Genomic DNA, 12,915 nt, shown 5'->3' with positions numbered 1-12,915 from the left:
TTCCAACAACACAATGTAAACACACCCAAACATACACTGGCACTGAAGGATGATGGACATTGTCAGGTTTGCTGCTTCTGAAGAGTTCGTGCCAATATTACAAACAAATCTGCTCAGAGGGATCAAGTAGCAAGAAAACAGACTTTTCTCACTAGGTGCTTACATCTAGTTGGGCCATTATGTGCCCCAAAAGGTATGAATATGCTAACTTCAAATCTTAAAAAATTGTGCTTGCATTAAAAAAAAAATAAAAAACCACTTTGGATAATCCAGCTGAAAATATGTTTCTTCATACCCAACACCAAGCTTCAGCTCTGTCTTAACAGAAGAGGATTGTGATTTTTTTTCTTCCCATGCAGATTCTTCTTGACAAAAGACCTGTTTTTCGTTTAATCAACACTACAAAAAACTGGCAGAAAACAAACAACTTGCACTAAATTAAAAGCAAATGGCATGCTGGTATGTTACTCAGCCACCTGCAACAGCAAACCCTTTCCATACAGCAATACATTTTAAGAGGCCACAGTCCTTACCCTCATGGGATGAATATCTGCATATGGTGGCTTGCCTTCAGCCATTTCTATTGCAGTGATTCCCAGAGACCAGATGTCTGCAACACAATTATACCCAATTTCCTGAATCACTTCTGGAGCCATCCAAAATGGGGTCCCTATAACTGTGTTCCGCTTTGCCATGGTGTCCTGAGAAGAAGAGAAGGATAAAGAGCCAGACAGTGGCAACTGTATTAGCCACAAACACTCATTAGTGAATTATCACCCTAATTATCTTGCATGCACACACATTATTAGGCTCAGCAGGACTGGGATATGGAGGGCTGCAAAGAGGAATTGGAATGTCCTCACAGAAGTTAAAAATATCCCGAAGAAAACAGCAAATGCTATTGCAAGCCATTACTCAGGTATTACAGCTTCCACAGAGCAAGCTCTGCTCTAGTCTGTCACTAGTTTACAATCTCATTATGCTGATGTGAAGTGCTAAACAACAGCTATGAACAGTTTCTCAGCCTCCACAAGCTCATCACACTCACATACAGATTAAAAAGACAAACTGAAATGCACACAAACATCTTGGGTTTACTCACTGTAAGTTGTCCTGCCACTCCAAAGTCTGCAAGTTTAGCATGTCCCTCTGTATTTAGCAATATATTTCCAGCTTTGATGTCCCTGTGTATTTTCCTCATAAAATGCAGGTACTCGAGTCCTTTCAGGGTCGACTGCACTATTGTAGCAATTTCCTCCTCTGTGAGCTAAAGAAGAGAAGAGTTGCTGCCAGCCTGGCAGTGCTGAGGCACAGCACTGTTGTGCTTTGGTCTGTATGTTACTGAGATTCACTAATTGCCATTTAATTGCCTTCACTAAAGGATGCCACACTAACGGGGAATTAGTTTGTGACTTACAGCATTGTGTAGCAAATTAGATTACAATCAGCATACACATACACACCTACCACATTTCACATACCATAACCCTTTCCCAACTTGTAATTCCTATCCTGCAATAACCAAAGTAGGGCAAAGTGGAGGTTTACTTGGAATCAGTCTGGCTTTTCAGGAAAGCCAACACACCCAAATCTGCTCCTCTGATTAAATTATCCAGATAACCAACACTCAGTCAATGGAATCACCCTTTCTCAATTTCAGAGGAACAAGAGACCTGCACCACAAGTTATGGCAAATGGTTGTCAGGCATTGAACACTGTAAGAATTTCCTTGAGCTGCTGGACACCCACAATTCCCATCCATAAATTCAAAGGAGAGAGGACGTACAGTTTTGTTTCGTAACCGAATAATGTCAGACACGGATCCAGCGCCGCAGTATTCCATCACTATCCACAGGTCTGTGTTCTTAAAATAGCTGCCATAATATTTCACCACATGAGGACTACGAAATGTGAAAGAAAGAAGAAAACAAAGGGTCAAATACCAGTAGTCAGCATCACTGAATAAGCACGATACACTGCAGAACCCTTAAGGATGTTTTAGAAACTCAGTGCTGAAATGCCACCGAAACCCTGATCAAAAGTGTTCCAAACCACCCTGAACCCACACAGGGCTACCACAGTCCTGCCAAGCCTGTTCTCACTGCTCATATGACCTGCCAGTAAGTCACTTCAGGGAGCTAAACTGTCAGACAACAAATCCTGCGGAAATGAGGAGCGATTAGTCTTCAGTCTGGTTTAATCCCCCGGACAGGGTTACAACAGGGTCAGTGCTGGGGCAAGCAGGAAGGCAGGACAAGGGAATGGGAAACGTGCCACAGCAGTCCCTGGTAAAGCTGCTGCAGAGCATTTGCCACCAAGTGGAAACACTAAATAAAATCCACAATTTGTTGGAAAACAGCTATCATGTTCATTAAAAGGAATGTTCCCCCATTGCTACAGTTTAGCCCAGGATATATTTTAGGATCTCAGTACAACTGTCTCTCTGTGAGCTATTTGGCTGCACAAAAAAACAAACAACCTAGTAAAGTACATTGGTCTGAAAAACCATCTGTTCTCTGGAAAAGGTAAAGCTGAAATTAACAGAAAGAATGTCCCTGATTTTATGGGAATGGAGCTAAGGAACAAAAGTGTGTTTAATCTATTCTCTGCTGAACGTTTTCTAATGAAAAACCAAAAACTAGCAGGTCAGTCACACTGCAGTGTCCCATTATGCTTGCACAGAAAATGTGATGCTCCAGTGATTCACTCCCTCTGCTGTTCACAACTGTAAGGTCTCATTTTAGGCCTTAAGATATTAATATTTAATTTAAGAGACACCTAGTAATGCTTTCCAAGTTACACAGTAAAATTTTTCACAAGAAATTTCCATTCAAGTCACATTTTGCTGTCTGCCCCCACTCACCTGCATTTACAGACAGGGAGAGTGGAGTGCAATAAGAGAGAGTGGGACCACAGTTTTATACTGTTCATGTAATTTATTTTAAATGGCTTTCCATGCCTCAAGTCCTTCAAAGTAGTGTTTTTAAGGCCAGGTTCATAAGACCAGAAGAAATGAGTGTATTTTAAACCTTCAGCCTTGGGCACACTTTGACAGGGTCTTTCCTACCCAGAAGCTCTTCATTAGCTAAGTCACTGCAGCATCTTTTCCCATAAAAACATGCAAAGACAGCCCAGAGAGCCAACCATCAGCCCATCAGCAGAGCTGCCAGCAAGTTATTCTGGGGATGCTCAGATCAGCTGGTCCTGCACTGGAGCCTGCACAGGCAGAAAACAGCCGGGAAGGACAGTCCTGCCACCCGAGCAGGTGACGGCACGTAGGTCGTGCACATGCAAGAGCAGTCATGCGTTAGTGGCTCCCATCCACGTGCCCCTTAAAAACAAAACCAAAAAAAAACCTTCTTCTAAGAGTTTTCTACGTCTTGTTTAGAAGCCATCCCCCCCATGGAGGCAGGAGCTGCTGTTTAGCACACAATCAAGTTACCACTGCTCAACAAGCACGGGCAGAACCGCAGCAACCGCTCACACGCTCGGCTCTGGGCTGGCAGCAAGTGCAGGGTTATTCGACTGAGTGCTCTCTTGCTGCAAGCTGAATTTTTGTTGTCTTACCTTTGCACTACCCAAACGGTCAGTTAACATGACTCAGCTGATACGAGGTAACTTGATTGTTCAAGTCCGGCCTTTTAAAAAACATTTAAGGCAACATCACGGCTTTTATTTGATGAAGTGCCAGATCACAGGCGACATTTTTCCTTGCATCCTGATGATGGGGTTTGCAGCACACACTTACCTGTCACATTGCTGCATTATGGATATTTCCTTTATAATCTCTTGCAGGTCAGATTCCACGGGAACTTGTTTAATTGCAACAACTTGACCCGTTTCTTTATGAATGGCTTTGAACACACTGCCATAGGAGCTAGGAAACAAAACATGAAACAAACACTGAAATGCACTAACATTTTAAAAATGCAAATATTATAGTTTTGCTTTTTGCAAGTGTAACCATCAGGGAAAACGTATCCTTCTGTTAAAAATATTTTGTATTTTAATGTAAATAATCACTCCGCTAGTTTCTAAATACTGTAATACAAATAATTCACAGCACCCTGAGATGGTGAGAAAAGAGCCAGCTATCGTGACATTGACCATAGCTTTGGAATGGCCTTTTGCACAAATCCAACAAATAAAATTCTCTCTTTCCAGCATACAGTACAATCTGAGCATCAGTAAGAACTACAGCCCTGGTCAGATATTATCATTCTTATTTGCAGCTTCTTTCATACAGCAGCTAGGTAGATTTATAACTCAGTTTTTCCAAATGAACTGCTTAAGGCAGCAAACACGTCACTCACTGACTGTTCCCACGCTGCTCTGCCTCACCAAGTGGCACAATGCTACTGAAGTTCACTTCCACCAGGCAGATCTTCCACAAGAGGTACCCAGGATCAACTACAAAACCTCTTGAGTTCCCACAGGGTTCAATCAACTCCAGGCTGGCATTTTTCAACAATGCTTCAACTCCCTACTGCTGAGCCGTAAGCTACTGTTTGGATTAAGATATCACACTCTTGGGAAACAAATTCTTTACTCTGTTACTAACCAAACACTGTCACTATGTTAGTACGTACCTGTGCAGAAATAAGCTCACAACAAAAATGAAACAGCAGAGATCACTGAACACACCCCCATTACACAGATTTCTCCTCAGAGACATGTACATTGGGCCCATTGAACAGAGCACGTACCCTTCTCCAAGCTTCTCCAGTACATCAAACACTTCTTCAGGTTGTTTGGTTAAACTGTCTTCATCTAACTTCTTCAGCTGCCTGTACGGGCAAGAAGAGAGAAATTATGGCATTTAATTTTATGGCAGTTTGGGCTTTGCTGAAACAGAAGAATAAACAGCACAACTTAAACGTACAAAAGGCTTGGTGTGAAGTAAATTGATTATCAAGTAAGTTTATTTCACCTGACAAGAAGAGTGAATATTATTAGCATCCAACAGCAAAAATGGACCGGGAATTACAAAAGAACAGAATGTTCTACACCTCACCTTGATAGAAATGCATTCCAGGATCTCTATGCTGGTGGTCACATCCTAACACAGTGCAGCAGAGTCTAACAGCTATTGAACATATCTGCTAAATTTCAATATCTGGAGTGAAAGGATACCTACCAAAGCCAAGCAAAAGGGAACATCATCTTCCCTGATGCTCAAGAGTGTGGGTGGAATACATTTGTTGGGAGAGCAAGAGACAATACTGATCTCACCTGTACGTTTTTAACATCAAAAGTTCAGATCTTAACTTTGTGGGCCTGGATACGTACTAGGAAAATTCTACCAGGAAAAAAGAAAAAGGAAACTGTATCTGACTATTGCAGTATCTTAATGCCATGACTCTTAAATGTATTGCTAATAAGAGTCAGCTGAAACACCTTCTGGGGAAAAAACCCCACGCCATGTGATGTGATCCTGCACTTGGCCCCCCTCTCCCCCAGTACAGCTTTTAGGGAGGTTTCATGCACAAAGCAACAAGATCAATCATATTTGTTTCTGTCCACACTGAGAGCTGTTCACCAAACCTTCTGAAACAGCTAAGGACTACGTAACAAAAGGTTCTGAAAACTAAGTATTTTATTGTCAATGATACACTATTCAACTGCCCACAAACAAGCTCTTTCATTTTCGCACCAACTAAAAAAAAATTAAAATATCTGAAACAACAATGAAACACATGACAAAAACCCCTCCAATCTCCCCAAACCGGCTCATGCGAGTTTTTGAAACACAGAAACTTATGAGTCTCAGAGCTCTTAGCACTGCCTGGTCTCACAGTGATCAGTGTTTAAAGTGAAATACGCGAGGACACCCGCAACTGTAAATTACTCCTGAAAGCTCCAACCGCTACTGTTAAATATCAAGAGTCCAGTCACAGGCATACTAATTTTTAAATATATGACTTTTTTCCCCAATTTCTTCAGAAGCAGAGTGAGAAACTACTCATTGATCCCTGGCTATAACATTTATGTACAAAAGCCACACAGGAGGAGCAGCTCGCGCATGGAGCACATACAATGGCTTCCTGAAGCAAAGGAAACATTATATAGAAGCAGACTCAGGAAGTGGTGAAATACTGAAAGCAGTCACTAGCTTCCCTGCACAGATAAGCATTAAACAGAATGTTACTTGCCCTTGTGAAAACGGGGAGGGAAGAAGGTGTGGGAAAAGGGGGGAGATGAAATTAATATATGCATCAGCAACCACATAAGCCACCATTTCCAAAGAGCCCAAAAAGCGGTGATGTGAGAGGCAGACCCCTCTTGCTGAAGTTGAGGCCTAAATTCTACCAGCATAAAAGGGGACAAAAAGGCTTTTAACATACCCAGGCACAATAACCAGACAACCACAGTGCCTGCAGCAAACAACCTCATTTCTGCTATAGACTGGGAGCTGAGTTACTCTGGGCTGTCTGGTTCATGCAGAGCACTCGCTGCTGTCAGGCACACGCTGCCTTCCTCCTGGATGTTTATACAACGCGGATATAACAGCAACACAAACTCAACCTCACCTTTGTTGTTATTCAGATCTAATCTGAATCACCTGCCAGCTAAGCACCAGCATATGCAATTACAGAATAAAATCCAGTTTTTGCTTTTAACAGAAGATACATCGCTGTCCGTTTAACGAACCGAGCCAATCTCACTGAGGAGCAGCGCCCGCAGCTTCCTTTGTTCGCCGCTGATTCCCCGGGCCCCAGCTGCCAGCCGCTGATAGGATTCTGACACGGACACTTCATTCAAGCTGCCGCCGATCTCCAGCTCTCCCTCCGCAGCCCGGCCCGGCCTGGCGCTCCGAGATAGGCGGCTCGTGGAGCTCAGCCCAAACCCCGGGATGCTCCGGGCCCGGCGGAGGTGCCAGGGCAGGGCACCGAGCTGGGCACGGCCCCGGCGCCAGCGGACCCGCACGGAACTCACCCGGACAGAGACGAGAGGGAAAAACAGGCGAGCGGGGCTCCGTCGCTCGGCCGGCACAGGTGGGCACAGCTCGGTACAGCCGCGGTACCGCTGCGAGCGCCCGCAGCCGCCGCCTTCTCCCCGGCTCTGCAGCTCGAGCCATTTCCCCACCGCCTGCGCTCGGTGCTGTCCCAGCACTTGCCGGCGCCGCTCGGGGCGAAGCCACCGACCCCCGCCGCCCCTCGGGCCGGCTCGGAGCGGCCCCGCTCGCCCCGCTCCCAAGGCCGGAGCATCCCCGGCGGGGACGCGCCCCCCGCTTACCGGCGCGGGTTCCGCAGCTGCACCGTCTCCATGTCGGCGACTCGGCGATCCCGGCGCTCCGTCTCTCACCGCCCCATGCCTCCCCGCCCCGCCGCCGCTTCCGCCCGCCGCCGGATGCCGCGGGGAGCGCCCGCCCCGGCCCGGCGAGGGCGCGGCTTCCCGGGCGCGATGGCCGCGTCCCCCGGTGCGCTGCGCCGGGCCGGCAACGAGGAGTTCCGCCGCGGGCAGTACGGCCCGGCCGCCGCGCTCTACACGCGGGCGCTGGAGCAGCTGGAGGCGTCAGGTACGGGCGCGTCCCGGGGCGGGGGGGCGGCGGGCGGACCCCGCTGGATCCCGGCTGGATCCCGGCTGGATCCCGGCTGGATCCCGGCTGGATCCCCGCTGGATCCCGGCTGGATCCCCGCTCTCCCGCGCAGGGGATGCCGCCGCCGAGGAGCGCAGCGTGCTGCTCGCCAACCGCGCCGCCTGCCACCTCAAGGACGGCGCCTGCAGCCTGTGCGTGGCCGATTGCTCCAGGTGAGCGGGGCCGGGGTCACCGGCGGGCCGGAGGGCGCTCGGCTGCTCCCCCGGCCCGGTTGCGCGGCCGCCCCGGAGCCGCGCTGGCTCACCCCGCTGTGCCCCCTCTGCCGCAGCGCCCTCGAGCTGGTCCCGTTCGGGATCAAGCCCCTCCTGAGGCGGGCGGCGGCTTACGAGGCTCTGGAGAGGTACGCGCTGGCCTACGTGGACTACAAGACCGCGCTGCAGGTGGACTGCTCCGTGCAGGCGGCGCACGATGGAGTCAACAGGTAACGCCGGCAGGCGCGGGTCCTGTGCCGCCAGCCTTGCTGCATCCCTGCAGCGCTGTCAGGAGCAAGCTGGGCCCCAGCTTGAGTAAAGCAAGGCCTGGCCATGCTCCCTCTATCTGCCTGAGCCCGTAGGTCCTTTCAAGATGCTGCCTGATTTCTCTGGGACTGTTTCTGCTTTGCTCAGTGTCTGGTCTAAGGGAAATAATAAAATACAAGCTCTAGTGCCCTATCCTTTAAGCCTCTCGATGCTGACTGCATTTACAGGCTGCTGTAGTCCTGTTCTCTTCCTGGTGCTTTCTGTTTCGGTTCATGGCTTGCCAGACTGAGGAGTGAAATGCATGTCTCTTGCTCACCTGAGCACTGGCAGCCCCAGCCCTTGTCCTGTGATATTTTTAGCCCTGCTGACACAAAGAAGATCTTTTCATAAATGTCCTGCCTGTAGAAGGAACCTAGTTGAGATGCATGTAAAAAGATCAGGGGAGAGGTGCTGTCCTTGGTACACAAACTGGGTTAAAAAGTGACCCTGCTGGCTCCTGTGTGGCCCATCCAGCCAACAGCCAGGGTGACTGGGAGCGTCCCTTCCAGGATGACTAAAGCCCTGCTGGAGAAGGATGGCGTGAACTGGCGTCAGAAGCTGCCGCCAATCCCCACAGTGCCTGTTTCTGCCCAGACGAGGTGGAGCGTTCCTTCTCCTGGAGCCCCTGGGGCAAACACTCCTCCTGCAACTGCACCACAGGGAAAACCAGGTGGGAGCATGCCCTTGGGCTGGGCACAGAGCCCTGCAGCTCACAAGGGTGACGAACAAGGCAGCTGCCACACCTGCTCAGTGTGTCTGCAGCTGGGGCTGCAGCCTGGAGAGACCCAGGCCAGGCTCTGCCACAGCCTTTTCGTCCCTTTGATATCTCAGTGTCTCACCTCTGGTATGGGGGTATCTGTTTTCTGGGATGCTGTGATGTTCTTGTTGGTTTTATGGTGTTCTGTATCCTTCCACACTGTTTCCAGGCCAGACTGCTGCTGGCATGGAGAGAGCTCGAACTCTGAAGGAAGAAGGAAACGAACTTGTAAAGAAAGGAAACCATAAAAGAGCGGTTGAGAAGTACACTGAGAGTTTAAAGCTCAACCAGGAATGTGCAACTTACACCAACAGGTACTGCTCAGCTCTTTGCCCAAGTACTTCTTGGCCCTTTATAAAGGTCACTGTGGTACTTCTGACAGAGCTGTCTAACGTTTGCACCCAAACTAATGAATAAAACAAAACCACCTACACACACCCACCCCAAGTGCAGTCTCCCCTGTAGTGTAACATTCTTTGATCAGGTACTGCAAAACCCTTGGAGACACTGAAGGGCCTACTCCCTTTAATGCTTTGTCTGCCAGGACTGGGGTATTCTGAGTGGCCTGTGTTGTCCTACAAACCACAAAGTACTGTACTTAGAGTACTTCTAAGGCAGTTGCAGCAAGCAGAACACATGCTGCACTGGTATAGACAGGAACCTGCATCCTCAAAGTGCAGGTTCTTTAGCTTCAGGGTCTTCAGCTTCAGAGCAGGTTGCTCTAAACATCCTCCTTTTTTTTTTCCCTCTTTAAATCAAAAAACCATTTCCTTTTTTTCCCCCCCTCCTTTTAACTGAAAAAAACCTGGGCTCAAGAAGTAAGATGACATAACGTGTGAGAATCAAGGCTGGTTTTGGAGCCCAGCTTTGTGCTCCACTGGGACCTGCTCTGTATGCTGCAGCAGTAGGTGCTGTTTTCAGCCAGAGATCTCTAACCAGGTATCTGTTTTGCAGAGCTCTCTGTTACCTGACCCTGAAGCAATACAAGGAGGCAGCACAGGACTGCACAGAAGCTCTGAAGTTAGATCCTAAGAACGTGAAGGCACTCTACAGGCGTGCTCAAGCATTTAAAGAACTGAAGGTAAGTCAGGAGTTTTTGAAGGGTTTTAGGCTAGGACTAGATGCCTGATTGTGCATAATCAGAGCCATAGGTGTCCTTTAGAACTTGTTTCTGTGCTAGACAACATCTGCCAACAGGTAGCTGAGACCTGTATGGACTGAGAGGGTATTTTCTTTCACATCAGTATTTGGATCTCATGAGTTTTTCCACATAGGTCCCATCCCTAGAGATGCTGAAAGCAGCTGTGTGTTGTGTTGAGCTTTATCTTTTTGTGTCTCATGAGAAATTCTGGAGGCAGTGCTGGACTATGCAGTGCATTGGTCTTGGACTCAGAACTCACTTGAGTCATGAAATTATCTTCTCAGCCCTAGTTTAAGCATGTTTTAGAACAGCTACATCAATGCCAGGGCTTGAGCAGTTATAGAGAGGGAGTCAGAGGCTTACCTGTGTTGCCTTTGCCTCTGTTCCTGAGTAGTAGTTCTGCAGCCTTAAACTGCATTTTTAATGCACTAACCCTTAAAAAATACTCTCTTTCTAGGATTACAAATCAAGTATTGCTGATATCAAGAGCTTGTTGAAAACTGAACCAAAGAACACAGCTGCACTGAGATTACTTCAAGAACTGAACAGAGCCTAGGGTAACCAAGCAACAAGGAAAGCTTTGTTTTCCACTGCAGGAGAAAGCTTTTTCCCTTCTCATGTTGTTACAGGGACCAATCTTGATGCAGGATCTGTACTGAAATCTATCTTCCACTGCTGCTGAGATCTAAGAGGTTCTGTACCAGCATAAGGAATGTTAAGACACAATCTGTATCAAACTCTATTAATCTGGCTCTAAGATCATGCATAGTTTTAATGCCCTTCCCTGGTTGAAGTCAACTTGCCTGTAACTACTGGCCTCAGGGACTCTTTCCATGCTGGCTGAGATGCATGTGAAGTGGCTGTTCTTTCTGAAGAGCTGCAAACAGAGGGTTTTTTGTCCTTATTCAGGTGACAGTTTTGCTGCATTTGTGCTGCTATTACTGAAATAAGGTGGCTGCAAGAACTGCTGTAGTTGCCAGAGCACCACATACCCTTCTTGTAACAGGGGCACAGTTACTTGCACAGGGCTGAGCTTGTTCCCTCGCCCCCTTGATGCCTGCTGGCCCTCAGCTGGGTTCTGCTGCTTAGTGTGGCTGGGCAGATGTTTACAGTAGCAGCTTTCTTTAGTTATTCTGCACATTTAAGAAAACAGCAGCAAGTTAAGCCTGCCTTGTTACACTGTGCACTATTACAGATTCTGGGTGCTTGGGAATTTTGCAATGGTTTTTTTGTCTTTTTTTTTTTTTTTTTAAAAACCACTTTAGCTCCTCTGTGCCTTTTGGAGCAGTTGCTATGGGGTGTTACAGGGAGGAGAATTTTCAGTAACATCCCAGCTGAGGTCTGGCTTACTACTTCAATGCATGTTTATGCTTTTTGGTCTTCTCCTGATCTGGTATTGATGGCACTGATTTAAAATGGTAGGTAAAGAGATAGTTGGAGTTACTCTGTGAACTGTTAAAACCATTAAAGCCATGTTTATTTTCAGTTTGGAGCTGTGTTTTTTATGGGATGGAGGGTATAGGGGAACTGATACACTTCTTTAACCACTTCACACTGTCCCACCTTTTTGTCAGAGCACTTCAAGCACTGTACAGGGCCCTGCTCTTTCAGACAGTGGCCTCAGCTCTTAGTGGCCATTAAAGTTAGGGCTCAGAACAAGAAAGCCTATAGCTCTAGGGACACTGGGGCTGGGAAGGGCATGCCAGTGGGAAGCACAGCACTGCATTAGGGTTTCCAACCATTTTTCACTTGCACACTGCTTCAGCTAGTAAGTCCAGATGCTGGACAATGCTAGACCTGATCCACCTCACAATAAAGGCCAGGAGATAGAAGCCAGCCCTGAAGTCAGGGTTCAGGTATCTTAGTTTCCCACCTTGCTTCTCCCAGCAGTCAGTGTTTGAGGCAGGTACTGCACCAATTGAATTTAGAGAGCAGACAATCCCTCTAATGCCATTAAAGACAAAGACTTCTTCCCTTAGCCTGACATTAAATAGCTTTTTGTAGGTCCCAGGGCTGTACTCCATCAGCTGTAATGGGCCAGGGCTTGAAACAACTCCTCCCTGGGGGGTACAAATGGCTCCATTCACTCCACTCCCGCTTCCAAGTGAGGCAGCTCCATTGATCCCACAGCCAGCATCTGCCCAGGCACCTTGGAGGTGGGATGGCTGTCAGGGTGGGGAAGCACACAGCAGCACACAGAGGAGCAGAGGAAGGTCACAGAATCCAGGAGCAGGACTGGCTTCACCTAGTCCAGAGCTGTCCTTGTAAGAGCCCTGCTGTTCCCTGAGGGCAGATTCCTGCCCTGTTCAACTGCAGCTCCCTGCAGCACCAGCACTCACCCTCCTTCCCCTCACAGCAACATCAGTGCTGTTTGTGCCTCATCTCCAGGGCTTTCCCCAGCAATACCACCAGGCAGGCAAAGGGCAAGCACAGCAAGAAGACACCACTGCAAGCTGGGGGGGGTCACTTCTGCTCCTGACTCTCCTGTTCCAGCCATGGTGCTGCTGTTCATGCAGGACACTGCTCTGGTGAGCAAAGGGAGTGCTGTCCACAGGAGCAGCTGGAGAGGGTTTGTCACAGGGACACACCATCTGCCTCTTTCACAGCAGCTGTTCCAGACTGGAGCCTCCAGACTCATATTTGCATTGCTGCTCCTGCCCTAACTCCCTAAAGCCTCAGACTTCCCCAGGAGTCCAGCCAGGGAGCTATTCTGAAAACTTTCCAACCAGAGATCCAAGTGCCAACTTCACCTTTTGCTGATAAAAAATTTCAAGACCCTGTTCCTTGTTCAGGTCCTTTCTTAGGCTATTCCAACATTCCTGTGTTCCTGGCCCCCACTCTGCATTCCCTCTGGCTTTACAGAGCATTCACCCAGCCCAGCCATCTGAGATCATAGGTGTTGTCACAGGCACACCTGAAA

The 12,915-nt window shown here is 48.1% G+C and overlaps 2 protein-coding genes across 3 annotated transcripts in view; one reads left to right on the top strand and one right to left on the bottom strand.

Moving 5' to 3' along the window:
* Positions 1-7,343, bottom strand: part of STK4 (serine/threonine kinase 4) — a 44,966-nt gene extending 37,623 nt beyond the window's left edge. Inside the window, exons 1-6 of one of the 2 annotated variants that reach the window (XM_051803038.1) lie at positions 7,237-7,343; positions 4,707-4,787; positions 3,749-3,877; positions 1,787-1,901; positions 1,103-1,267; positions 534-701 (exon numbers count right to left, since the gene is read on the bottom strand). In XM_051803038.1, the coding sequence (XP_051658998.1) occupies positions 534-701; positions 1,103-1,267; positions 1,787-1,901; positions 3,749-3,877; positions 4,707-4,787; positions 7,237-7,268 (690 nt within the window). In that variant the 5' untranslated portion in view covers positions 7,269-7,343. Of the gene's footprint in view, positions 1-533; positions 702-1,102; positions 1,268-1,786; positions 1,902-3,748; positions 3,878-4,706; positions 4,788-6,530; positions 6,652-7,236 lie in introns of those variants that run through there. The other variant, XM_051803039.1, reaches the window with a different exon arrangement.
* TOMM34 (translocase of outer mitochondrial membrane 34) lies at positions 7,267-11,480 on the top strand. Its single transcript, XM_051803054.1, has 7 exons — positions 7,267-7,519; positions 7,653-7,752; positions 7,869-8,021; positions 8,607-8,767; positions 9,024-9,168; positions 9,809-9,935; positions 10,453-11,480. The coding sequence occupies exons 1-7, from the start codon at positions 7,267-7,269 to the stop codon at positions 10,549-10,551; spliced, it is 1,038 nt and encodes a 345-aa protein (XP_051659014.1). The 3' UTR covers positions 10,552-11,480.
* Positions 11,481-12,915: the final 1,435 nt, after the last annotated feature.

Source organism: Manacus candei, unplaced genomic scaffold (genome assembly GCF_025592945.1).
Source record: "Manacus candei isolate 608988 ecotype Guabito, Panama unplaced genomic scaffold, ASM2559294v1 h1tg000057l, whole genome shotgun sequence".
NCBI classification, from domain to species: domain Eukaryota; kingdom Metazoa; phylum Chordata; class Aves; order Passeriformes; family Pipridae; genus Manacus; species Manacus candei.
Note: the sequence above shows the minus strand (reverse complement) of the source record. Positions and strands in the feature narration are given on the sequence as shown.

Bases quoted from the DNA above. Each gene is read 5' to 3' on its own strand.
- TOMM34 (XM_051803054.1), top strand. From the start codon at position 7,267: ATGTCGGCGACTCGGCGATCCCGGCGCTCCGTCTCTCACCGCCCCATG. The intron at 7,520-7,652 runs GTACGGGCGCGT...TCTCCCGCGCAG, and splicing joins GGAGCAGCTGGAGGCGTCAG to GGGATGCCGCCGCCGAGGAG. The intron at 9,169-9,808 runs GTACTGCTCAGC...TCTGTTTTGCAG, and splicing joins TGTGCAACTTACACCAACAG to AGCTCTCTGTTACCTGACCC.